Here is a 25,436-nt window from a genome sequence, read left to right on the forward strand (position 1 = left end):
CATACGGTGTACATACATAAACTTCAAATGCAATGTATAAAATAGTATATGGTGCACTAGTAGATATATCAGCATCAAATAATAAGATCATTATTACTTGAAAAAAATTAAAAATAAAAATAACAACCATTAAGCCAAGTTATTTTGTTGTAGAACCGGAAGCGGATATTACCCCCCACTCTCTCATAAAGAGTGATCCTCACTTATAGAGACTCGTTTATTTCACCGATTCGAGTTTAAAATTTGAGTTTTTTTACAGTAAAGTTCTCAAAAACAGTCACTTGCTACAGTAAAAAGCTCTCACATAAAATCACATCTCAATTCGAATTAAAAACTCGAATCAGCTAACTAAACAAACCCAAAATTTACAAAACAATACAACCACAGCCCATCGTGTAAGAAGACTAAACAGCCCCGTGCCCAGAAACGGAAGGAATGAAGAAAAAAGGATAAAATCGTCACTACACTGTATTATGAACAATAAACTGAGTGTGGATAAACAATGAACAACTCCTCCTTTTTAATATATTATTAATGTGGGATTAATTTGTGGGGTCTACTTTTTATGAGAAAATAGAGATTTACTGTTTGTTTAGTTGGAGGATTCGTTACCTGATTTGAATCATAGTTCGTGGTTCGTTACAGTATTTTTTCTCATAAAAATACACGTAAATCAAAAATAATTCTAAGCACATAATTTTAATCTATGAACCAAACGTCTTCTTAATCCCATTAGTACGAATACATTGCTCTTAGAGAAAATAGGCAATAGGGGTATGGCCTAAACTGAAAGTGAGAAAGAAAGAGCTAATGGGGGATTTGTACTCGTACCTCAAAATGGGCAAGAGAGAAGGTATGGCTGAGGTCAGAATTCTCTGCTCAATTATCAGCCATCAGGGGTTGGTTGGTCATATTTGCTGCAAAGCAAAACAGCCACGACCACTTTCCATTACCAACCCATGTCAGCCCCATAACCATTTTCAAGATTCTAGAGAGTTTCTCCATTCCCAATTGCATCACAATGTCACTTTTGAACAAACTAATGTCTCTTCTGCCGACTCTCTTTTGTTGCTTTTGAAATTTTCTGCCCCCATTTTTTTTTCTTTTTTTTTGAATCGTTGAAATTGAATCCCTTATCCTAACTAAACGATAAGATTTTCCTTCCAATGAGCGTCAGTTAATGAGTTGTAAAATTAAAATGTGCCATATATTTAGGTAAATCAAAACAGAAAATTAACGTATGATTTTAAAAAGTTGTTGAGAGGGGAAAAATAAGAAAAGGGTACATCCTAATCTAACCTTATAGGTGATGTAACAAATCTTTTTTATTCGATTTTGCATTGGTTTGCGAGACCTACACCGATTGTCACATCCAATCCCATAATTCCTTTCTATTCCTTGTCTTTTATGCCATTGGTAAATATATTGTTAACCAATTTCTATAATAGTAGTCCTATGATTGCAATGCAACAGATTACGTGCAGTCTCTGGAAGCCAAAACATGAATAGTTTTACTTTCGGACGCATTTTGCAACTTGTTGCAGTACAAAGCTGAATTCCCCATGTGACTCTTCTTTTGTTATATAACTTCTCTCTTAGCTCAAGCCATTTTCTCAGTGTCCACCTTTTCAAAACCATTATTGAGGATCATATAGGAAATTTTGATGTTTCTTCCTTTCTCTCTCTCTTGTAAATTGGTGCTTGATTCCTTTCTTGAGTTTGGATGGTAATTTCTTTTGAAGACGTTCATTTTAGATCTTGCATGGGAATTGGAAGGTATTGTGTTGCAGCCAAGGATGACTTGCCGGTAATATACATATATATGAGAAGCTAAATAAAAATGTGTCTAAATTTCCACAATGTTTTTTCTCCTATATTTTGATCCATTGCACTTCCACAATTGGATTTTGCATGAAACTATGCATCGGCAAGTTGTCTTTGGCTACATCTCTATCTCCAATTCACATGTTAGATCTATGATGATGGTGATGATAAACGGTGGAAATTATGAAGAACATTTCAGAACATGTCATTTTGATAGTAAGTTCTCTTTATATAATCTTATTGTTTTTTGAAGGTTACAATTGCAGATTTTTAGCTCCATTGATCAAAGGTGAATTTATTGCATTAATGTGTAAATTGTATGTCTCTGTTTGCAAAAGGAACTTAATTTTTGCAGCAGAATGTTTTTCTCGATTGAATTGGACAACGCTTAAAACAATTTCGTCAGGTAAGATGATCTCTTGTAATTACCAAGGTCTCTCTCTCTCTCTTCTTCTTCTTCTTCATTTTTTTTTTTTTTTTTTTTTTTTGCAGATAATCCTAAGCATCATAATTGCTTATAAAACGGGAGAAACCAGAGCTTTGAATTGCAATTTTAGGTACTAATTTTCCTTCTCAAATGGGCAGAGTCCAAATGCTTTTGCTGACGAGTGTGTTTCAAATGCCATCGATTCAATCCCTGGGAATCACTGGGGCTGAAATCTGCTTTTGTGGAGAGTTCCATGATTAAAGATTTATATTTGAACAGATTCGTCATATAAGTGTATATATGAGTGTTTGCATTATCTTTCTTCACAAACTTTTAGGCCTGTTTAGAAAATATATTTAAATTATAATTCTTAATTTTTATGTTTAAATTTTAAATTTTTTTATAAAAAAAAATACTATAATAGAATTAATAATTTTAATATGAATATACAAAATAAACGAGCTCTTATTTTGATTTTACTATTGGGAATTGAAACTTATTCGGATAAAAAACCCGTGTCTTTTTAGTAATAGATAAGATAAGATGAACTAAAATGTGGATAGCAAACTAAAAATGATGTTTGAAAGTCACTTTTAACTCTAGGTAGGAAAAAAAAAAGAATACGACATCTTAGTAGACAATGTACATATCATATCTGTCAATTAGTCATGCAAACCATAGACATCCATTAGCAGTTGAGCAAGGTTTCCTTTTTTGACCGAAATTGGACTCTTCAAACAAAAATCAGCACAAAACTTTCCCGAGAACATTGCCTTGGGAAAAGAAAGTGTTAGAAATGTGTGAATAAAGTCCCACTTTGACTGGATACGAAATTGAGAATGGGTTTAAAAAGACTTTGACATCGTTTATTTCACTGATTTAAGTTTATAATTTGAGTTTTACTACAGTAAAAAAACTTTTAGAAACAGTCATATTAAACTCTTTTATTACAGTAAAAAGTTCTCACATAAAATCACATCTCAACTCGAATTAAAAACTCGAATCAACGAATTAAACGGACCCTTCAATTGCTCGGTTAATCTTTTAGCACGGAACCCAATAACACAAAAGAAGTCTTCTAAGTCACAAGGTTTTAGGTGCATACGTTTGTAAAAGCACTATTTTAGGTGCATACGTTTGTAAAAGCAGTAAGGATCAGTTTGGTAGTGTTGTAGATTTTAAAAAAATTCATGTTAATTGTGTTAAAAAAACAGCGGTTAAAAAAAGTAATTGAGTATTTAGTAAACTGTAATTATATAAGTATTAATTTTAGAGGTATTATGAATATTATGAAAATTTTATTAATTGTACTTTAATGTGATTGTCATATAATTTAAAAGATAAAATTGTCTTTAGACTGTTTATAATTTTGACCGTAAATTCTTTAAAATTTACTTTTTATGATTTTTAACAAACATAAATTTTAACAGTGTATAGCTAAAGAATTAATTTTAGGCTTCAAAAATCATTTCCAAACATACACCGTCCCTTAGATTCCGTTAACAGCTCGTCTTCCTTCCAAAATGCCAGAAGAAAAGTAGGCTTCAACAATTATCAAAAGTTGCCAACCACCCACATTTCAAAAGATGTTTAGAACCATGTTTTTCTCGCCGCGAGGCTCTTGGCCCTTCCCATCACTGACGAAAAGTTGGACATCCAGCAATGGTATGATCTTAAATTCCTCGTTGCGCATATCAGACGAAACGATCACACCCTTGTGACAATCACTACTACTCCGTTTGGTTGGAGGATTCGTTCTCTGATTCGAATCATGATTCATGATTCGCTACAGTATTTTCTCTTACAAAAAATACACGTAAATCAAAAATGATTTTAATCTCATGATTCTAATCCATGAACCAAACAAGCTCTACAGTATTTGATTGGTACATCAATCTCGATCTCCTTCCAAGAATCAGTTCCCATAGTGTACGCATGAGCATCATTGTAACAACACGAAAGCCTAAGTGTGCGTTTGGTTAACATACTTGTAGTCATAAGCTCCGCAATCAAAGCTAAGGAGACCAGGTGGGGTGGGTAAGGGAACAAGCTTGAAGGGTTGTTCTTTTGTAATAAAATTTAAAAAAATTTAAATTCAAATTATAATTTTATTTAAGTTTATGTTCTTTTGTAAAATTTAAGTTTAAATTTGAGTTTGGAGCTAAACTCGAGTTCAAATTTCTCCTTTAACTCGAGTTCATAAACTCAAACTTAAGTTAATAAATAATATTTTTTTTATTCTTAAAAATGTCATAATTTTTTCGTTTTAATTCTGATTGAGATAATATTTTTTTCTATACATTCACAACGAAAAGACGAATAAAATCCCACCTATATACTCTATTAAAATTTTTCATCACCATTGAGTTTTTATTAAAATACTATTTAAATACAAATTTAAGTTTTGACACACCTAAATACAAACTCAAATAGATTCTCAATTCAAATGTGCACATCTAAACACAAATTTAAGTTACAAATTCAACTCAAATTATAACTCAAACTTAACTCAAAATTATCACTCAAGTTATCTTAACTCAAAAATATAAAAGAACAACCCTGAATTCTTTGAGTATTGTCTTTTCACGTGAATATATGCTTTTACCAATCATGAAAATGATGCCCTTACAGGGAAAGCCACTGAAAATCCGAAAAAAGGGTCCACAATTCGGTTTAGGCTGCAAATTAAAGTTCCTCAATTACACAAGAAAGGTGATCACCATTGCTATCATCCTAGTTGCAGATAGTGATGGGTGATGGTCATGATCATGCTCGTCGAGCCACCATGATTCCCGGCCACTCTCAAGATTGAAGATCTCATCCCATGATGGGTCACTGATAATATCGTATTAAGATTTATGGCCGTTTAGTTTATAAGTTTGAACATAAATTTAAAATTATAGTTAAAAAATGTTGAATTACGGCTCAAACTGCAGACCAAGCACCAGCTTACAAGCAGATATAAATCTTATTAGGAATTGTTAGAGGTGCAAATAAAGTTTCATATTGGCAATAAAATGATGGGTTTATAAGAGAGTGAGTTACTCCACTCATTATGTTAACTTTTTGAGTCGGAATCCCAATTTCTTATAGTGGAGTCCATAATCCTAACAAGTGGTATCAGAGATTAGACTCAGATATTGTCAAGTGTATGTACGAGATGAATCTTGGTGTGTCGAATGAAGATGTGGGCCCTTGGTCGCAATGGTGAAAAATTCTGTGAACACTCGATGTGGACCTTCCCTTCCCTTGACGGTAACATGAGGCCAGAGATGCAGTGGAGACCTCTGTACAAACCATGAAATGCAGAGATACGCCATGGAGGGTACAAGGTAGTAAGAACGCAATGGAGGTGTATGCGATGGAGGATCCTATGGACGCAATGGTTATCCTTCAAAAGGGGGATGGAAATTTACAGGGATTTTTTTTCTTTTTTTTTGTTTTTTTGCCGTAAGGTTGTGAAGTTGATTTTGTATAGTGATTAGGGGAAATGAAATGGAGCAAATGTTAAAATCAATGGCAGAGAAATATTTTCGAGCTAGTAATCCATCACATAGAGGAAAGACGAAAAAACTTAACACACATAAATACATAATTAAGTAGACCAGATTAAAAAAAAGAAAGAAAGAAAGAAAAAAGAATTAGTGGAGGCTGATATAAATGAGAAGCTACGTACTTCTGGCAGAAAACAGAGTTCCCCAATGCACTGTGTAGATAGAATGGTAGTGTCACGTTCCATTTATATGAATCTATTTAAAATAATAACAATAATAATAATAATAATAATAATAATAATAATAATAATAATAATAATAATAGAAAGGTGATCACCATTGCTATCATCCTAGTTGCAGATAGTGATGGGTGATGGTCATGATCATGCTCGTCGAGCCACCATGATTCCCGGCCACTCTCAAGATTGAAGATCTCATCCCATGATGGGTCACTGATAATATCGTATTAAGATTTATGGCCGTTTAGTTTATAAGTTTGAACATAAATTTAAAATTATAGTTAAAAAATGTTGAATTACGGCTCAAACTGCAGACCAAGCACCAGCTTACAAGCAGATATAAATCTTATTAGGAATTGTTAGAGGTGCAAATAAAGTTTCATATTGGCAATAAAATGATGGGTTTATAAGAGAGTGAGTTACTCCACTCATTATGTTAACTTTTTGAGTCGGAATCCCAATTTCTTATAGTGGAGTCCATAATCCTAACAAGTGGTATCAGAGATTAGACTCAGATATTGTCAAGTGTATGTACGAGATGAATCTTGGTGTGTCGAATGAAGATGTGGGCCCTTGGTCGCAATGGTGAAAAATTCTGTGAACACTCGATGTGGACCTTCCCTTCCCTTGACGGTAACATGAGGCCAGAGATGCAGTGGAGACCTCTGTACAAACCATGAAATGCAGAGATACGCCATGGAGGGTACAAGGTAGTAAGAACGCAATGGAGGTGTATGCGATGGAGGATCCTATGGACGCAATGGTTATCCTTCAAAAGGGGGATGGAAATTTACAGGGATTTTTTTTCTTTTTTTTTGTTTTTTTGCCGTAAGGTTGTGAAGTTGATTTTGTATAGTGATTAGGGGAAATGAAATGGAGCAAATGTTAAAATCAATGGCAGAGAAATATTTTCGAGCTAGTAATCCATCACATAGAGGAAAGACGAAAAAACTTAACACACATAAATACATAATTAAGTAGACCAGATTAAAAAAAAGAAAGAAAGAAAGAAAAAAGAATTAGTGGAGGCTGATATAAATGAGAAGCTACGTACTTCTGGCAGAAAACAGAGTTCCCCAATGCACTGTGTAGATAGAATGGTAGTGTCACGTTCCATTTATATGAATCTATTTAAAATAATAACAATAATAATAATAATAATAATAATAATAATAATAATAATAATAATAATAATAGAAATAATAAATAGTTTGTGACATTCAATAATCCTGTTGTATATTAAAGTTATCTTCAAACCAAAACCACTAAACCAATGACTTCATTCTCCACAGACTCCCAAAAGACAATACTAAATAAGAAGAAGTAATTAAAGAAGATAAAAGTTGTAATTGTTTTCCTAGTCTCTCAAATATCGATGTCACAATTAGCATACCTTTGCATATTGTCGTGTCTTGTAAAAAGCACGCATCTGGAGAGAAGTATGTATTAAACGCTAGTGAATTTGCCACAATTCTCAGCCGTTTAAGCAAAAATACCCACCCATATCTACACCCAAGTTTGTAACCTTCTAGGAATGAACAATAGAATTCTTTCTATCTCTTATAACAAAAATGTCTTGTATCTAGATTTAGTTATGTTAAAAAAAAAAAAAAAAAAAAAAAAAAAAAAAAAACTATAGGCCTGCACGTTGCATAAGGTTTGTAGTTTGAACCACTGCATATGGTTTATATTTACACAATAAACAAATGACGTCAAAAGTAGTGCTAGGATCCCCATTTTCTTATACGAATTCGTGTGATAATGATAATTTAAAAAATATATATATATTTAAAACAGGTATCATATAAGTTGGCATTTTCTAGTACAGTTAATTTAGTAAACAAGCACATGTAGCATTTTCCAACAACAAAAAAAAGAAAAAACAAAACAAAACAAGACAAGCACATGTAGCATTACAATATATTATGTCCTTAGTTTTCGTAATAATTATGTCCAGTATTCAGAAGAGCCGTATACTATGCACTTCATGACTTTGGAGTATTCATCTAACATATTAATGTTGGCGTGTCATGTGTGACACATGCAAGCTTTGATGGTAGCAGAGTTTAACGTTAACTTTCTCATATCAATAAATATAATAAAATAAAATAATCTGAGCAGTGATGTATAACACTTCGTTGAAGACATTATTGGAGTTGGAAGGAAACCAACACATATATTTCATTCAACGCAAAATATGTGTGTGTGTGTGTGTGTGTATAGAGCAGGTAGGATTTCACGCGCATTGTGAAAAAAGTTGTTTATAAACAAATTATCTTGATTATTATAATAGAGCAGGTAGGATTTCGCGCGCATTGTGAAAAAAGTTGTTTATAAACAAATTATCTTGATTATTATAGAGAGATCACTGCTTGTCATCAATCGCAAATGGCATGCTTAAGAGAAATTAAGCAAGAGCACAAATTAGCCATTGGAGCTTAGCAAACCTAAAACCCACTTAGGATGGTTCTTATTGGAGGAGAAAAATTAATTAATTAATTAAGTTAGCTTTCGTGGGATCTATTTAGTATAAAACCGTGCCTTAACCTTAATCGTCTCCATAAGCATCGAAATCAGCTAATCAAACATACTTTACACAAAATCTTCTCAAGAGCTAAGTACTAATTAGTAAGAAAATGAAGGGAGAACAAGTTGAAGTGGGTGAGATCTCCAGGGAATCAACACGTCCAAGCCAAAGTGTGAGAGTGCTGTCTCTACTAGACTTCATTCTGCGAATAATTGCTGCACTAGGAACTCTAGCAAGTGCCATAGCCATGGGAACCTCTAGGCAAACACTTTCATTTGTCACTAGATTCACACGCTTCAGAGCCGTCTATAAAGACCTTCCCACATTTACGTGAGTAGTCACTTAATTACCATATGGACGAGTTTTCAGTGGTTACATTTTTAGAATTAGTGAGTATTAATGTTATTATGTATTACTTGTGTGGCTGTGTTTGATAGGTTCTTTGTGATCGCCAATTCTATTGTTTGCGTTTATCTTGTGGTTTCTCTCTGCCTCTCTTTTATCCATATCATCAAGAGTGCTGCTGTGAAGAGTAGGATTTTCTTGGTCATATTTGACACGGTATGAAAACACAGTGGATTGAACTCTTTTTTCTTTTTCTTTTTTTTTTCTTCTCATTTTCTTAGTGACCAAACAATTGCCTAAGTGGCATATGGAAGCTTCTTTAATAAGAGATGTCGAGAAAATAACAAAAGCTCCGGAAAATTTTTAATATTTAAAAAACAGGTACGTATGTCATATGCGTGTATAATGCCCTTCATCGATGTAATATATTGAGACAAGGATCAAACTTCGAGAGGAATTTGTTTCTTAATTTAGCCAAACTTCTAGCTAATTATCTCCGAAAAAGTGATGATTAATTCGCAAAGCCTAATTAACTTTCTAGTGTACTGATTAATTTGTGATGAACTAGGTGATGATGGGTCTTCTAACCGCCGGAGCATCAGCAGCAGCCGCTATAGTGGCCATGGCGCATAACGGGAGCACAGGCGCCAACTGGGTTCCATTTTGCCAGCAATTCCGGAGCTTCTGCGATCGCATTTCTGGCTCTCTGATCGGTTCTTTTGTCTCTGTGGTTGTCTTCATTTTGATCATCATCGTAACATCTGTGGCCATCTCTCGACGCTGATTACTTGTGTGTGTGTGTGTTATATAAGACAAGATCATGAATCTCATGTATATGGGCTGTCTTTGTAAAACTTGCTTTGGCTTGATTAAAAAACATAAAAAAAGGTGCAAGGTTTGAAGAGCTATATTATTATAACTCTACATTTTCATCAAATGATCTGCAATATTTACATACATTATCTTTCTTCCTGCTCCAAAAATTTACACAAGAATTACACAATGCAAAAAAAAAAAAAAAAAAAAAAAAAAAAAAAAAAAAAAAAAATCATAAAAAAAAATAAAAAAAAAAAAAAAAAAAAAAAAAAAAAAAAAAAAAAAAAGTAGCTCATTAAGAAAAATTAATAGTTGCTTACAGATATTGAAATGACAGCTTCTATTTAGGCCAGTAATGCCACAACGTCGTCTATGGATTTCAGTGTCTTCTCGTAGAACAAGTATGATTCATACACCTTTGGCGTGCGAACGTAATAATCAAACTAGAAAACAAACACCAATGAATACAAGCAAAATCATATTGAGAACTAAAATTAATTAACAATAATTTGTTAAGAAAAAAAATGTCCTTGAGACTTGAGAGTATGGTGCAAATACATTGTTTATCAACAAATTTTTAATTTGATGGGCCATAGCACACGTCAACTTTAATTAACTTTAATTAGCCATTAACAAGGTATCAAAATTATTGTTTTCTAGAGACATTTATAAAGGTGACATATATATACGTGTGTGTGTGTGTGTGTGTGACTTTTCATTCTCACATATGGTCATGGTCCACACTATGACTTTTAACATACTCATATATAATAAGATTAATTAAGCTTAATTAACAATTAAACTATACAAATTCTAAGATAAAAGAATAAATTTAATATATATATATATGTGTATGTATGTTACCTCGGCCATGTTATCCACTAACTCATTAGCAGCTTTAACATAATCACTTCGCCGGCCTTGGGGCAAAGTAGTCATGGCATTCCTAAGATAGGCCGACTTTAGGCGAATGTAGAACAACACATACCTCCAAGACATGCTCTCCAACATGTCCCTAATGCTATGTAGCCCTTCCGCGGTTTGCTTGATTCTAGCCACGGCGTCTTCCGGCGACAGCCCGGGCTCGAAAAACCGCTCCTTGAGGAAGGACCGAGTGCCCCAATTCTGAGCTAGAGCCATTGGCGTGGTGGCGGGATTCAGTACTCCAAGTGCCAAAGACGTGGCTAGGAGTGTCGTAACGATGCGCCGACGACATGCCGTATTTTCTTCACCTTGAAGCGAGGCTCGGATTGTTATGGGGATTCGGGTCTTCGGGAGGTGATGGGGTTGGAATTTGTTGATGTGAGCGTGGAATTGAGTCGTCGTGGTGGTGGTGTTAGTGAAGCTGCTCATGTTTTCGTTTGGGGTCAAAAGTTCATAATAATGTTCGAGGATAATTCATGAATTGGAAGTGGGAAATTGGGAATTTGCATATTTTTTTTCGATTTTTAGGCAGGCTTTTGTGGCTGACCGTCCTGCCCGTTAATCCAACATGGACCTTAACTTTTTGCCACGTGGAGTTCGTTATCCTCTTCTTGTGGGTTCGGCCCGTTTGGGTACTGGGCTTCACATTGCCGCCGTGGCAATTAAGGGGGAAAGCTTGGGGAGAAAAAGGGAAATTCATTATTTCGAGGAAAATTGTTGGAATTTTTTAGATAAGTAGTGAATTGTTGAATTTGGGTAAATTCAGAATTTATCAGATTTTGAAACTTTCATAACGGAACGTGATAAATTCTGAATCGAATTTATTTGAAGATCAAATTTGATAAATTTGTTATTTATCTAAACTTCCCAATTTATTTAATGTTTTTAATGTAATATTTACAATTTTTTTAATTATTAACCTCATTTTTTTATCCCTATAAATCTTCTTTTAAAGTTAGAAGGTTCATTTACTACAAATTATAAAAAACACAAAAAAATAGGTTTTTAATACATTAAAGATTCAAATAGACTATGTATCATAGTTTTCTGAGGGCTATTTTGCAGAAATACCATAATTATTTTTATTAAACACTCACGTGAAAAATATTATTTAAATTTTTATTTTTGTTTTTAATTTAACTAATAATACAATAAATTTTAAAATTTAAAAGATGAATCGTTAAGAAAAAAGTTAAAAACTAATTTATCAAACTCATAAAATAAGGGGGTTATCTATGCAAAAAAGCTGTTTTCTAAGCTAGTGTTTAGTTAAAAGGTTGAAAAGCACTTTATACAAACACCAATGCACTTTTTAAATTATTTATAAAGAAGTTAGAATTTATAACTTTAAATTCTGCTTCTTCTGCTTCTAACTTTTACTAAAACAAAAGTAGTGATTCTCTTAACCAAACTCATCCTTAGACTAACGCCTTAGATTAACGCGTAACGGTATATAAAAATTTGGATACCGTCTCTAAAGGTAATATTCTTCTAATTCATCCCATAAAACATTAGCATCTAAAAAAAATTTCATAAATTTATTTATTTATTCATTTTACTACGTAGAATCAAATGTGCACTCTTCTAAATTCAAGGTTCGCTACCTTTTCTTCTTCTTTTTTTTAGGGAAAAAAATTCATTTCATTATAACAAAATTACATATTTAAATTAGTCGTAAGATTCGACCTCGAATATTAACTGGATCTACCAATAAAGACGGATAAAGTAAAAGGACAGAACACAAGTATTGAGACCCAACGGAGAAATACCTACTCGACACATAAAGATTGAGTGCGACCAAGGCTCGTTAGACATAACCATTATAGTCAATAGATTAACCCAATCAACCGAGACTAAATCCCAAATAATGAGGACACAAGCAACACGACATATAATCAAATCTAGTCGATACCATCACCCATGCTATCGATAAATGGGTAGGATACGTTGACAAAGTTAAAAGATAGAGAAACCACCTCTGTTATTGCAGAACTAACACAATAACAAAATAGTATAAACCAATACTAACAAGACGAAAACATCAGCACTTTTATTACAAAACAATAAAAACAATGAAAAATAAATAACTATAGTCAACATGGAGAACTCAACGAGAACAAGCCGACCATCATTACCTTATTTCTTAGTCCAGTGGTTATTGGCCAAAATTAACATCATTTTCCTTTGTAAAATAAAGGAAAGGGAAATACATAGAGAAATAATGTCGAGAAAACTACTGAGCAAGGCTTCCTTTCCACCTACCAAATTTGTTATTTTAGAGCTGTTCATAATACTCCGTCTTTTTCTTAGTATAAGCAATTAGATATTAGTCCTTGTCTTCATTAACAATCGTCACTGATACAAGCCGTGCAGATGTTGGAAGAATGCAATAGCTCACATATTAAATTAATGAAATCTTCTTAATTATCACAAATAACAATAATAATAATAGATTCACCAAGATAATGTCAGCAAAAGTTGCGGAGAATGATATTTATATTTCTGTGTTTTGGGTTTGGCGAGTTATAATTTAGAGGATAGTGTCAAAACAAAGCTATTATCGCAACATATTCAATATAGTTTAAAATAACTAAGCAGCCTAATGTTTTATAAGTAATCCAATATTTTAATGTTAACGACATAACTAACTAATTATTTTGAACAAAATATTGTTCAAGATGACTAAGCACCCTTACAAAGTCTTTTTTTCTTTTTTCCCCATGGATCCCAATACCAAAAAAAAAAAAAAAAAAAAAAACATGTTTGGGAAGCACAAAGCCTTGGCCATATTGCAACAAAGTTATGGGGAATTGACTAAACCATAACTTGTTATGACTGCTTAAAAGACTCCCTTTTTTTTTTATATACTAATTTACTTTCTACTAAGCAACTTTGGTTCTGAAAGTTCATCCACCCATATGCTTAAAAAAAAAAAAAAAAGAACTTCATTTACACCAAAATAAAAAAAAAAAGAAAAAAGCATCTAATTCACATCCAAAACCATATCTATAGTTGATTCCCATCTCTCTCTCTCTCTCTCTCTCTCTTCAAGTAGGCATCTAATGTTTTTTGGTCTCCAAGTTGCTGGGAGTGAAGTTTGGTGCTGCGGTTGATGAGACAACTTCTTTAGTCCAAAATTGAGCATTCTTTACCTTTGATATACTGGCCAGGACACTAAGTGGAGTTACATCTCCTACCACAGTCACCATCTTTGCTGCAAAGTCTATGTTGAAAGATGTCACTCCTGCACTCACACACACACATTAATGAATTTAATTTTGTCTTAGTAAACTTCCCATCATAACTAATATTTATATATGTTCAATTAGTATTTTCTGCTCATGTAATCAAAATTCAATGATTGGTTTCTTTCAAACTACCCCTTACCCAAAATGAAAGTGAATTCTTATAATTACAAGAAATGGCTTTGATGACTATCTAGAAAGTATAGAGTATGTATGGGAATGCATCAGAAAAGAATTGACAGAAAAAGGTGGCAATCATGTAAAATGGCAAAAATTGATGATGCCCTTTTAAGGAACCAAACAGTTTTTTAGCCTTGAGAGATTACAAGATATATATATATATATATATGTGTGTGTGTGTGTGTGTGTGTGTGTGTGTGTGTGTGTGTGTGTGTGTGTGTGTGTGTGTGTGTGTGTGTGTGTGTGTGTGTGTGTGTGTGTGTGTGTGTGTGTGTGTGTGTGTGTGTGTGTGTGTGTGTGTGTGTGTGTGTGTGTGTGTGTGTGTGTGTGTGTGTGTGTGTGTGTGTGTGTGTGTGTGTGTACCTTCCATTCTGGACAAATGTTTCCTAACTTTTCCTTCACAACCTCTGCAATGCAGGGACACCCTCAGGACCACAACCTGCAAATTAAACCAAAACTCCATTAGTACCACACCCGTCAAATAATAAACAATGGACCTATAGTCTTCTCTCCGTGACTAAAATTGTTATAATCATGTCCACTTTTATGATGATCAAAACGAAAAAAAGGCAGAATTCATCTGGGGTTAAGATTTTTTTCCACACTTTCATGTTTTGAATCAACTACCAAGCTAGCCACCAACATGTTTTAAGAGCTTTTACTAAAAGCATGTACCAATGAATAACATGTTCGTTTCTTTAGCACTTAAATAAAAAAACTAATGTCGGCCCACTTTCTAACAGCTACATAAGCTTTCAAGAGAATTGGTAAACTAACCTGGTTGGAAGAAGATGGTTTGGAGGAGTGATGAGAGGAGGAAGAAGAGTCTAATTTTTCAGCATTGGATTGTTCTTGCTTCTCTGCATCGGCAGCAGTACTAGCAGCACCTAGTTGGTTCAGTTTGTTTCGAACCGGAACCAACGACAGGACCGGATCATAGTCCGACAATCCATCGAGAAATGCGGTGTCGCCCAAAAGGTATCTCGAGGAACCAGGAGGAGTGACCAAATCAGCAGCCTTAGCCCCCCAGCTTTTTCTACCGACAACATCTCTAGGCAAAGTAATAGTAGAAGAAGAAGAAGAGCCAGTTTTGATGTAGTCACTAAGCTTGGTTTGAGAACTAGTACTCTTTCTCTTTTGATCATTGATTTTAGAGCTTTTCTTGGCCCTTGGGAGTTGGTGGTAAGGCTTGGGATTGATGGGGGGCTGAGAGGAGCAAGGGGCGCTTCTTCGTCCGTCACGGATGATGGGATTGTGGCGGTCGATGGCTCGGCCGCCAAGTTGAATGGTGGAGGAAGTGGAGGAGGATGAAGCAGCTTCAATGTCCATGCTCAAACATATAGCAGTTGAAGCTTGGGATGCACAGAATATATCAATGCCTTTCATGTTTTGTTTGATATAATGATGATGATAATAGTTAAGATAAGAGGTGAGACCGGACTAGTGGATCAGAGAATCTGCATAAATGTGAGAGAGGGAGAGACGAGAGAGAGAGAGAGAGATGAGGTGGGGAAGAGCTTCTTTACTAAGCTTCTTGTTCTGCTTTTTAAGCTTGAAAATCACTAATAAGAATTTGAAAAGTCTAAGATATCATTACAGAATAAAATGGTGCTACTCTTTTTTGTATTCTGGTATAGTACTTGTGCCAGTGCTATATATTACATTGGAGAGTTCTGTGGTAGGTATAAAAATACTTTAATCGTATTGTATAGTTATCGACTGTCGGATTTTCACGTGTGATTAAATTTACATTCTTATTTTATTAAAAATCTTATGATATAATTTTGATATAATCTGACGGTTCAAACTATATTAACTTTATTGTAAATCTTCTTTTGATATAATCCTTTGTGAAAGCCAATGAAAATTTGACCTATTTAGCTATAACTAGATTTTGGACGTACTTTGGCATCACTTTCAAGGCCTTATTTTCCCTATAGAGACAAAACTGTTAATTGAAAATGGAGGATAATGGAAAATAGAAAAGAAGCAGAAGAAGAGTTACGTTTGTTAACTATCAGAGTGAGGCTAGTGGTGAGAGTAGTATGGTCTCAGATCTTGTCTCGTTCGTTTCGCTGATTTAAGTTTAGAATTCGAGTTTTGTTACAGTAAAAAGTTCTCACAAACAATCACATCTAACTTTTTTATTACAGTAAAAAGCTCTCACATACAATCACATCTCAACTCGAATCAGCGAAACGAACGAGGCCTTAAAATTATGGCTAGTAGGCGCAAACACTCCAAAGTCATCCTTATCACAAATTCCAAGAAAATAAATTATTGAAGGGAATAACATAACATCGTATATATCCAAGTAACAAATTTTGAACGACATCATATAATTTTGGATCTACAAACATTCAAGAGCTGAAAAATAAAAAGAGATATGCATCCTAAAAAAAAAGTGATACTCGTGTTGGAGACTTTGAGCTTATAAGATTAACTTGCATAAATAAAAATTGGATTAACCCATAAATGGTTTATGAGGCTTACCCTTAATCTCACTTTAGTTTTTAACTTTTAAAACGTCTCAAAGTTAGTTCTTCAAACTTTATTTTGTTTTAGTTTCAGTCTTTCGATTAATTATGTGTTAAATATTTGACGGAATCTGTGAAAATTATAAACCAAAATTAAAAACATCTAAAATTTAAGGGTTAAAGTAATAAAAAAATAAATATTACTTTTTATAAATAATCACTAAATTTTAACTGTTTTTAATTTTGATTCTTAATTTATACAAATTTTATTAAATATTTAATATCTAATTAATATAATGACCGAAACTAAAACAATATAAAACTTCATAAACCAATTATGAGAGGTTTTAAAAATTAAAGACCAAAATAAAATTAAAAGTGAACCTCAAAATTCATTTAATCCATAAAAATTTAAAGCATCAGAAAAATTTAACATAAAGTTGGTACAATGCACTGCTCAAGCTAGTACAGCAAGCTAGGTTAGGATTGACAGTTATGGCTTGCCACTTGCATGCCAACTTCTTTGTCTAATACTATCCTATACGTCGTCACTTGACACATACTTATCGTGACATACCAAATCCAAATGAAAGCTAATAAAAATACTCTTGATCGCCAAAAGAAAAAAGCAAAAAAACAAAAAAAAAAACAATGAAATGATTACTTACCCTATTTCTAATTAATTCACTTATATCTTGCCATATACAAGACAAATAAAATAAACAGAATGGGAACAAAGATAAAATAAAGAAGACTTCCGATAACCACGTTCAGAAAACATCAGCACTTTTATTACAAAACAATAAAAACAATGAAAAATAAATAACTATAGTCAACATGGAGAACTCAACGAGAACAAGCCGACCATCATTACCTTATTTCTTAGTCCAGTGGTTATTGGCCAAAATTAACATCATTTTCCTTAAATTTCATAAGCACACAGTTTGACAAACAACCCACGGAACCTGTAATTCCTCAGCTTTCACAGCAACAAAGAAAAAAAAAACATAAAATTAACAAATCAATTAATCAATGGTTTCTTTAACGAAATCCACTTGACTCGTTCAACCAGAAGGCTTCATGACGTTAGACTAATAATGTGGCCAGTCTTTTTCTAATCACGAGACCAGGTAATATCAATTAAATATTTAACATCAAAAAATATAACAACAAATATTATTTTTATTTGTGTTATATAATACTATTTAAAAATATTAAAATCTACTTTTTATAATTATTAGGCTTTAAAAGTTATAAAAATAATTTTTAATTTTAAAATAATTTAAAAAATAAAATTTGTAATGATTGAATAAAAAAGCAACACATCATTCAGTAAAAATATCTAAAATATAGTGTTATAATTGATGTAAATTATAAATTTAATATTTAAGTGTAAAAAAGTATGTTTACTTTTTTATATAATCATTATAATTTATATATCTTTTTAATTATTTCAAAAATAAAAATTTAATTTTACAATTTTTAAAGCTTACTAATTATAGAGAGGAATAGATTTAACATTTTAAATAGATTATGCATTCGAATAAAAATAAAAATAATCTACTATATTATATTTTTTGATGATATATAATATTGATATTAACATTTATATTAAAAAAGGTCTGAATTAAGTGCCAAATTTACAATATATCATATTTAATAAAAATTTGTCATAAAATATAATACACCGTAAACTTGTCATAATTAATAGCATTGTATTACGCATTCAACGTGTAAAAGTAAAACCTAATAATAAAAGAAAATTAACAATTTTGTTACTTTTTAATCGTACGGTAAGGTGGAACCTTCTTTGTATTATCAATTATCATGTCATTGCGATTAGAGAAAAAAAAAAAAGAAAAAAAAGGAAAAAAAAAAACTCGATGATGTGAATACTTAAATAATTTAAACCGCCGTTAGTGGTATCATTATATGTCATATCATAAATCATATCATAATCCCCAACTACATGCAAATAGTTCATGAGCACGTCATCCAAAAACTGCTTTCCACGCGGTGATATTACTGACCATCCTTGACAAAAGGCTTCTATTTTGGGATAAGCATCAATAACAGGCCAAATGGACCGCAGATAATTGAGAACAAACCTCAAGATTTGTCCAAACCCAAAAAGACCCTTTTTGCTGAGTTTGCCATGTGTGAACAAAGACCTCTTTTACTGTCGTTTCTGACTTTCTGATTGGGAACAAAGTGGAATAATTCATTAAATTTCACAAAATGTCTGTTACATATTCAACAAATATACAATTTTCTGAGTAGGCGATTCTAGCTGTCTAATGTCCAACCAAACCAATGAGAATGCCATTTGTAAACAAAGATTTAAATTACAGTTCAAACCGTCTTGCTTTTTCTCTTCAAACTTTATGTTCGAACCTAAAATTGACACCTAAACTTTTCGCTTCTTTAACGTTCCAAACCATACACATCATACCCTTGGTTGCCAAAGACATGTTGTTGGTTAAAGTTGCTGCTTTGGGCTTGAGCCACTTGGAACTTCCCCAGGTCTGAGTTTTGATATGGCATTTCACCGAACTGAAGGTTTTGGACAAACCCAGTTCCTGAATTTGGCCAAGTGTTGCTGTTGACGTTGAAATCATGGGCCGAGTTGTATGGGTTGTTGTCGTTCAAAAGTTGTGGAATTGGGCCCAAGTAGTCCAGTTCCAACAGATGTGCAAGGGAATACGTCCTTGGAAATTTCAACATTTGTTCCTCATTGGCCTCATGACCAACATGAGCTGTTATATCAGTATGAGGACTTGAATCTTCCACTTTTGGCTCCAGAGCTTTGGCCATGTGCCTCTTCTTGTAGATCCTGCAGAGGACCCAGTCATCCAACTGAAAAAAAAAAAAAAAAATCAAAACAGACTTTTCTATGGTATAACATTTATGTCAACAATGCTGTCTTTTTAACCGTTAAATCTATTAACTAACAGAATTTGATGTATATCAGAAATCAAAACAAAGAGATTTTTCTACTGTATAACATCTCTTTGTACAACAGTAATGTCTACTGTATTACATCTCCTTATACAATAGTACTATTTCTAAACGTTAGAACTACTTAGAATCAGATACTTATGCTTTGTTTGGTTAAGAAATTCATAAATATATAGTTTTTGATTCTCTTATTTTTCTCTCATAACAAATTTAAATAAATCAAAATCATGAATTATAATTTTAAATCCCTCCATCAAACGTCCACTTAATAAAGATTTGACGACTTTAGACTAAGGACTTACTCTCATGGATCCAAGTTGTTTGGTGGGGATTTGTCTACGTGAATCAGTCAAGCGATATTCATGCATGATCCAATCAGTCTTAATGCCCTTTGGTGGCTTACCCTTGTAGAACACAAGAGCCTTCTTTACCCCAACATATTTAGACCCACTATAAATTGCCTTATCTGTGCCTGTGGCTTTCCAATAACCTGACACAGTTGCTCTATTAGGCCTAACCCCATTTGGATACTTCCGATCTCTTGGGCTAAAAAAATACCATTCCTTTTCTCCAAACTCAGCTTTGTCTGCACTACACAAAAATACGCCATCAATTTAACTTCTCATACGTATATATATGTGCCATAATATGTAAAAAATATATATAAAAATGTATATCAATATTATGAACTTTTTAGTACTGACCAGGAAGTTCCCATGGATCAAATTTGTAAATATCAACTTCTGGGATTATGGAAACCGGGCATGGCCTTGAAGTGGCTTGGTTTTTGAGGTAATACACAATCAATTCCTCATCTGTTGGGTGAAATCTGAAACCTGGAGGAAGTACTCCAGAATTGGCTTTGCCCTCCATTATCTTTGGGCTAGAACTAGAACTAGGAAGTTTTTTTATTTTTTTATTTTTCTTCTTGTTTTTTGAGAAGGGTATTTTTGAAATGAAGGTTGAGAGAAGCGTAGGTGTTTGAAATGTTTACAAGGAGAGGGATGGCCCTTTTATGTCTGATGGGTTTTGTCGTTTTGTGTGGCATTGCTTTGGTTTTGATTGGTTATTGCTTTGACTTTTTCAACCTCGTATGGCGACATTAATCATACTCGCGGAAGTGAACAAAACGCTTATGATGACCAATAATTTTGGATTTTATACATGGTTCCCTGCACTTGCCAATGCCATCGCAGACTTTATCCGGATGGGGATTATTCAATTGGAATAATATTTAGATGCTTTTTTGTCCAAATTTTCGCTTCTCAAGTCTAAAAAAATAAAAATAAAAAATAGAGAAACCACATTCGTAAGTCTTACCTTTCACATTTTCACACACAACGTGCATTAATCTCAATTCTCACATGAGGGAATAAGAAAGAACAACAACTTTTACATTTCCTTTTAAATATGATATAAAATTTATAGACGTTTGGCTATTGTCACTTGAATTTTAAGAAAAGTATAAAAAGATGAAAGGACAATACCAACGTTGTTTTTCTTTTTAATGAAATGTAATTTGCAACTTAAGCTTACGCAACTCTTTACCTGAATTAATTTATAAAATACAAAATAGTGTGTTAAAGGTTGTAAAGATGCACGTACACATTTTGAATTTTGGTTTCCTTTTTTATTAAAGTTTTAATGAGATAAACAAATAAATCACACTATGGGAATTACATTTTCTTTATTCTCTTTTTATGAAAAGACATCTTCTTAGTTCATTATATTGGAAAACATTTGAACTTTGTATTCTTACTTTAAAAGAAAAGAAATGTTAATCTAGCATAAAAATATAAGTACGTGATTACCAAAAACTACTTTGATTGGATATATCACGAAATTAAAAAGGCAAATACATGGTGCGTGGTGGTCAATTTTACTTAAAAGAGTACGTGAAGAAGAGAAGTGGTGTCACTCAAGGGAACTTTGAATTTGCTGCCTAATTTCTTGAATATGTTCTTGCTTTTGAATTTTTCTTATGATGAAGGATAAGATCCATGTTATTTTTACCATTTTTAATTCAAATGCCAAATACCAATTCTACACTTGATAAAAAAGTGTAAAATTGGTATTTGGCCATTTGTCTATGCTATTATTTTTTTTTTCTATGCCTCCGATGCATAAGTTTCAAAACGCTATATTCTCTTAAAAAATGCTATATTATTTTTTCACAATAATTAAGTTAAATGATGCTAAATTTAACACCAAGTACAATAAATGCTAGATTTAATGGAAAAAAAAAAGCACTACGATGCATAATGGTTTGTTTCCTATATAAAAGTCAATATTTAGCATTGACACGTTATTTAGAAGAGAAAAAGGCAGAAACACCACTAAAGATAATGAAAAATATTATTTATGGTATTACACTTAAAAATAAATAATTGTCATTTAATTATTAAAGAGAAAATAAAAGGCTATAATAAATACTAAATTATTTAGAATGACATAAATAATAAATATGTATAAAACCATAAATACAATACGCATATAACAATCGTTGATGAAATTCTCTCACCGTATGTAACCCTGTATATAAGCCTATATTACATGCATTGTTATTTAAATTGTTATTGTATAATTACAGTTAATGATCCCATAAGTTGAAATACAATGGAGACTGGAGAGCACTTGCGATAAAATTCCTTTAATTTTTATTTCAATGTGAACTAACAACAAATAGTAATAATCAATGACATTTGAAGAAAGAAAAGAGAGAAAGTAATAATTAATTATTAATAAGGCATCGTTTATTTTGTGAATTTGAGTTTTTAATTTGAATTGAGATGTGATATTTTGTGATAATTTTTTACTGTAATAGAGATATGACATTTTTTGAGAACTTTTTACTGTAAAAACTTAAAATTAAAAACTCGAATCGGTGAACGAAGCCTAAAATTATTGATACTAATGGTAATGAAAAAATGGGCGAGTACGATGCGGTTCCCATACTCGCGGAACGGGACGTTGTGTCGTCCACTACCTCGGGATAAGATAAAACGACAACAAATTGTCTAAAGAGACGAACCAGCCAAGAAAGTAGCTATCAATCTCCGCTTAGGACGTGACGCGTGTCCTTTCTAAAACAGGATAAAAAAGTAGGATAAGCACTAAAACTAGGGCAATGTAGGCGCGGATTTCAATTGTGGTGCCTATCCTGCCACGTCAACTGTGGGGCCATGAAAGATATTTCCACAGGGCTTTGTGTGAAAGACTTAGAGGTATATTAGAGCACGTTTTAAGGCGTGATCCTTAGGATTAACATGGGACTTACCCACGTGGCAGTCATCATCTTTGTGGGAATCTGAACCAGATGAACAATAAAAGGAATATTCTAATTCTAATGAATCCGTTATCTTATGTGTCACCTTTGGGTGTGTGTGTATATATATATATATATTTTTTTTTTTTTTTGAGTCACTGACCTTTAGTTTGGTTCGTTAGCATATCATGATGTAGGGCGACTTGGTAGTAGGTGGTTTGTCTTTTTATAATTTTTATGTTTATTATTTATTTGTTAAAATTAAGGAAAAAGATGAAGAAGAAGAAAATAGTTGACCGTAAGTGTAAGAATTTTTAGTCCTATGTATATTTATGGATATTTTCGATTTAAAAAAATTGAATGTAATGGTTTAATAAAATGATAAACGGTAAATTTTATTGGTCAATTTGAAAAATAGTTTTTTAAAATTAATAAATGTTTGATGGAAATGGATTATTTGATGAAATCAGAAAACGGGTCATCTCTCTACTTGTGAATAAATGTATTGGATTCTACCAGTATGTATTTTAAAAAGAAAGTTAGGAGAGAGAAATATAATTTCTTTTAAAATGAGAACACCCTTTAGAGAGCATAAATATGAATTTTTATAATTTATTATTAATTAATATTTTTTTTAATTAAATAATTATATTAATAAAAATGATATTAATTAAACGTAAAGGTAAAAATTCAGACTTATATACTTTAAAAATACGTTCAATAATTTTCTCCGTAGAGATTTAACCTCACATCCCTAGCCCAAATAAAATTAAAGTAAGGGCTTTATCTTCAGCTTCATGAGCGGCCATCATCTAACTTTTTAGTCAAAGTTGTAATGATAAATTCAGTAGAATCTCTTATAACAGATCCAACTCTCATTGTCCGTTGCGAGACAGAAGTAGTTGTTCAACTATAGTTTTTATAGTATTATGGAATCCAATTTTAGCTTGGGTCCTTTCAATACGGTTGAGCTTGATAGTCATAGTATTTTGCAGAGCTGTAATATATTGAGAAAATTACTAAACTTAGTATTAATTTAAATTTTAATTATTTATTCTTGATTAATACCCCATAAAATGATATTAACGTAGACTAAATGATAAAAATTTTGACTCATGCACTTTAAGAGAGTATTTATCACATTTTTCTTAATATATTTAAGTGACAAATGGCGGGCCATTTAGAGCAACTCCAACCATGTTAGTCATTTCATGTTTTTAGTTAAAATATATAATGATTTAACTTTTTTTTATTAGCTAAATGATTAGCTATTTTAACTATAGCATTTTTAACTAACTAATGCCTCATTCATTTCACCAATTCGAGTTTTGCTACAGTAAAAAGCTCTCAGAAACAATCACATATAACATTTTTGCTATAGTAAAAATCTCTCACATAAAGTCACATCTCAACTCCAATTAAAAACTTAAATTAGTGAACTAAACAGACCCTAAATATAACTAGCTATTTAATCTTTTAATTAATTTATTCTTTTCTTTAAAGTTACAAAAAGTTAATCATATTTTAAAACTCAAAAAAATATTAAAATAATCTATATTTAGTTAAAATAAAGAGTATGGTTAGAGTGACTCACTAACAAATTACTAGATAAAAGAACTTTCTAGTCATTTTAGCTAGAATTTAACTAAAATTTAGATAGATCCCTTAGATGCTCTTACTAAGTAAACACTCCCCCACTATCTTCATATTATGTAAACAAAATAACTAATCTCATATTAAAATTGAATAATTAAAACAAGAAGTTAGACGGACTCAAAAACATTTAAAAAGAAGAAGAAGGTAGAAAAATTCACGGAATTCTCGATATGAAAACAAATCAAAAGATTAGGCAAAGAGAAAGAAAGCATACACATGAATATCTAAACAAGTCAATATGAGAGTTTCAAAAATTTCAATCAAATTTTAAGAAAACAAATCAAAAGATTCGGGAAGGATAAAGAGAAATCAAATAAATTAGTGAACGATTGGTTGATGAATTCAGAATCATGATTTAAAATCATTCTCGATTTACGTGTGTTTTTTGTGAGAGAAAATACTATAACGAATTATGAACCATGATTCGAATCATAACATGAATCTAGCAACCAAACAACCCATTGTGAGGCCAAGCTTATTAGAAAGTATGCACGTCATGTAAGCAATATTTGAAATATTGAAATTAATATCAGATGTAAACTTTAAATAAAAAAATTTGAAAACATTCATGAAGTTTGGGGATGTTCATCGGTTAAAAACCGTCAGTTTTAGTCGGTTCGGTAGCTGAGCCGACTATGTCAGTTTTATAAAACTGTGCACCGAAACCGAACCATACAAGGGAGTAGTCAATTCGGTTAACCGACTTTGATTTTCGGTCAGTTTTCAGTTTTGGTAATCAGGAAGGTAGCCATCAGTAAACCATCGTGCTACCAACATCTTTAGTTGCATTTGTTGACCAAAAAATATGGAAAAATGTAAAACTTTCCTTCTATGTAAATCTGTAATCAGAATAAATGAAAACAAAGCACAACATCTAAATTGATAATACCACAAACACAAAATATCCAAATCTAATGTCCAAAATTTAAAGTACAAACTAGAAAGTCACAACAAACAATACTAATGTTCAAAGTTCACATATAAAGTCCACTTTACAAGTGTAAAAAACATATAAATTGACATAAGAAATTAAGAAGTCCAAAGCATAATTAAAAAGTT

General features: G+C 32.3%; 4 protein-coding genes and 1 long non-coding RNA gene across 7 annotated transcripts; 2 read left to right on the forward strand and 3 right to left on the reverse strand.

The window, feature by feature from the left end:
- Positions 1 to 1,889: 1,889 nt before the first annotated feature.
- On the forward strand, positions 1,890 to 2,383 carry LOC21398761. The gene is made up of 3 exons (XR_002903292.1): positions 1,890 to 2,040; positions 2,163 to 2,230; positions 2,317 to 2,383. It is a non-coding gene; the product is annotated as an uncharacterized LOC21398761 (long non-coding RNA).
- A 6,237-nt stretch (positions 2,384 to 8,620) lies between these two features.
- Positions 8,621 to 9,640, forward strand: LOC21398763 (casparian strip membrane protein 1). Its single transcript, XM_010110389.1, has 3 exons — positions 8,621 to 8,841; positions 8,949 to 9,072; positions 9,425 to 9,640. Exons 1-3 carry the CDS (start codon positions 8,621 to 8,623, stop codon positions 9,638 to 9,640), a joined length of 561 nt encoding a protein of 186 aa, XP_010108691.1.
- Positions 9,562 to 11,087, reverse strand: LOC21398764 (photosynthetic NDH subunit of lumenal location 2, chloroplastic). 2 transcript variants are annotated; one of them, XM_024173680.1, is made up of 3 exons: positions 10,537 to 11,087; positions 9,993 to 10,115; positions 9,562 to 9,643 (listed from the first exon to the last, which is right to left on the reverse strand). In XM_024173680.1, exons 1-2 carry the CDS (start codon positions 11,023 to 11,025, stop codon positions 10,017 to 10,019), a joined length of 588 nt encoding a protein of 195 aa, XP_024029448.1. In that variant the 5' UTR covers positions 11,026 to 11,087; the 3' UTR covers positions 9,562 to 9,643; positions 9,993 to 10,016. The 2 variants fall into 2 exon arrangements, with proteins under 2 accessions (XP_024029448.1, XP_010108692.1); XM_010110390.2 differs by lacking the exon at positions 9,562 to 9,643 and having other exon boundaries at positions 9,968 to 10,115.
- A 2,271-nt stretch (positions 11,088 to 13,358) lies between these two features.
- Positions 13,359 to 15,625, reverse strand: LOC21398765 (protein SODIUM POTASSIUM ROOT DEFECTIVE 3). The gene is made up of 3 exons (XM_010110391.2): positions 14,799 to 15,625; positions 14,385 to 14,460; positions 13,359 to 13,840 (listed from the first exon to the last, which is right to left on the reverse strand). Exons 1-3 carry the CDS (start codon positions 15,405 to 15,407, stop codon positions 13,656 to 13,658), a joined length of 870 nt encoding a protein of 289 aa, XP_010108693.1. The 5' UTR covers positions 15,408 to 15,625; the 3' UTR covers positions 13,359 to 13,655.
- Positions 15,626 to 18,698: 3,073 nt separating this feature from the next.
- LOC21398766 (NAC transcription factor 29) lies at positions 18,699 to 20,434 on the reverse strand. 2 transcript variants are annotated; one of them, XM_010110392.2, is made up of 3 exons: positions 20,161 to 20,434; positions 19,759 to 20,042; positions 18,699 to 19,354 (listed from the first exon to the last, which is right to left on the reverse strand). In XM_010110392.2, exons 1-3 carry the CDS (start codon positions 20,327 to 20,329, stop codon positions 18,923 to 18,925), a joined length of 885 nt encoding a protein of 294 aa, XP_010108694.1. In that variant the 5' UTR covers positions 20,330 to 20,434; the 3' UTR covers positions 18,699 to 18,922. The 2 variants fall into 2 exon arrangements, with proteins under 2 accessions (XP_010108694.1, XP_024029424.1); XM_024173656.1 differs by having other exon boundaries at positions 19,759 to 20,047; positions 20,161 to 20,259.
- Positions 20,435 to 25,436: the final 5,002 nt, after the last annotated feature.

The sequence above is a fragment of the Morus notabilis genome, unplaced genomic scaffold, assembly GCF_000414095.1.
Source record: "Morus notabilis unplaced genomic scaffold, ASM41409v2 Scaffold503, whole genome shotgun sequence".
In the NCBI taxonomy this organism is placed as follows: domain Eukaryota; kingdom Viridiplantae; phylum Streptophyta; class Magnoliopsida; order Rosales; family Moraceae; genus Morus; species Morus notabilis.

Excerpts from the sequence above, each read along its gene's own strand:
- LOC21398764 (XM_024173680.1), bottom strand. The coding sequence starts at position 11,025 with ATGAGCAGCTTCACTAACACCACCACCACGACGACTCAATTCCACGCT. Across the intron at positions 10,116-10,536 it reads TAGTGGATAACATGGCCGAG|TTTGATTATTACGTTCGCAC; the intron begins GTAACATACATA and ends TTTGTTTTCTAG.
- LOC21398763 (XM_010110389.1), top strand. The coding sequence starts at position 8,621 with ATGAAGGGAGAACAAGTTGAAGTGGGTGAGATCTCCAGGGAATCAACA. Across the intron at positions 8,842-8,948 it reads AAAGACCTTCCCACATTTAC|GTTCTTTGTGATCGCCAATT; the intron begins GTGAGTAGTCAC and ends TGTGTTTGATAG. Across the intron at positions 9,073-9,424 it reads TCTTGGTCATATTTGACACG|GTGATGATGGGTCTTCTAAC; the intron begins GTATGAAAACAC and ends GTGATGAACTAG.
- LOC21398765 (XM_010110391.2), bottom strand. The coding sequence starts at position 15,407 with ATGAAAGGCATTGATATATTCTGTGCATCCCAAGCTTCAACTGCTATA. Across the intron at positions 14,461-14,798 it reads AACCATCTTCTTCCAACCAG|GTTGTGGTCCTGAGGGTGTC; the intron begins GTTAGTTTACCA and ends TTTAATTTGCAG. Across the intron at positions 13,841-14,384 it reads ACATTTGTCCAGAATGGAAG|GAGTGACATCTTTCAACATA; the intron begins GTACACACACAC and ends GTGTGAGTGCAG.
- LOC21398766 (XM_010110392.2), bottom strand. The coding sequence starts at position 20,329 with ATGGAGGGCAAAGCCAATTCTGGAGTACTTCCTCCAGGTTTCAGATTT. Across the intron at positions 20,043-20,160 it reads TGATCCATGGGAACTTCCTG|ACAAAGCTGAGTTTGGAGAA; the intron begins GTCAGTACTAAA and ends TGTGTAGTGCAG. Across the intron at positions 19,355-19,758 it reads AACAACTTGGATCCATGAGA|TTGGATGACTGGGTCCTCTG; the intron begins GTAAGTCCTTAG and ends TTTTTTTTTCAG.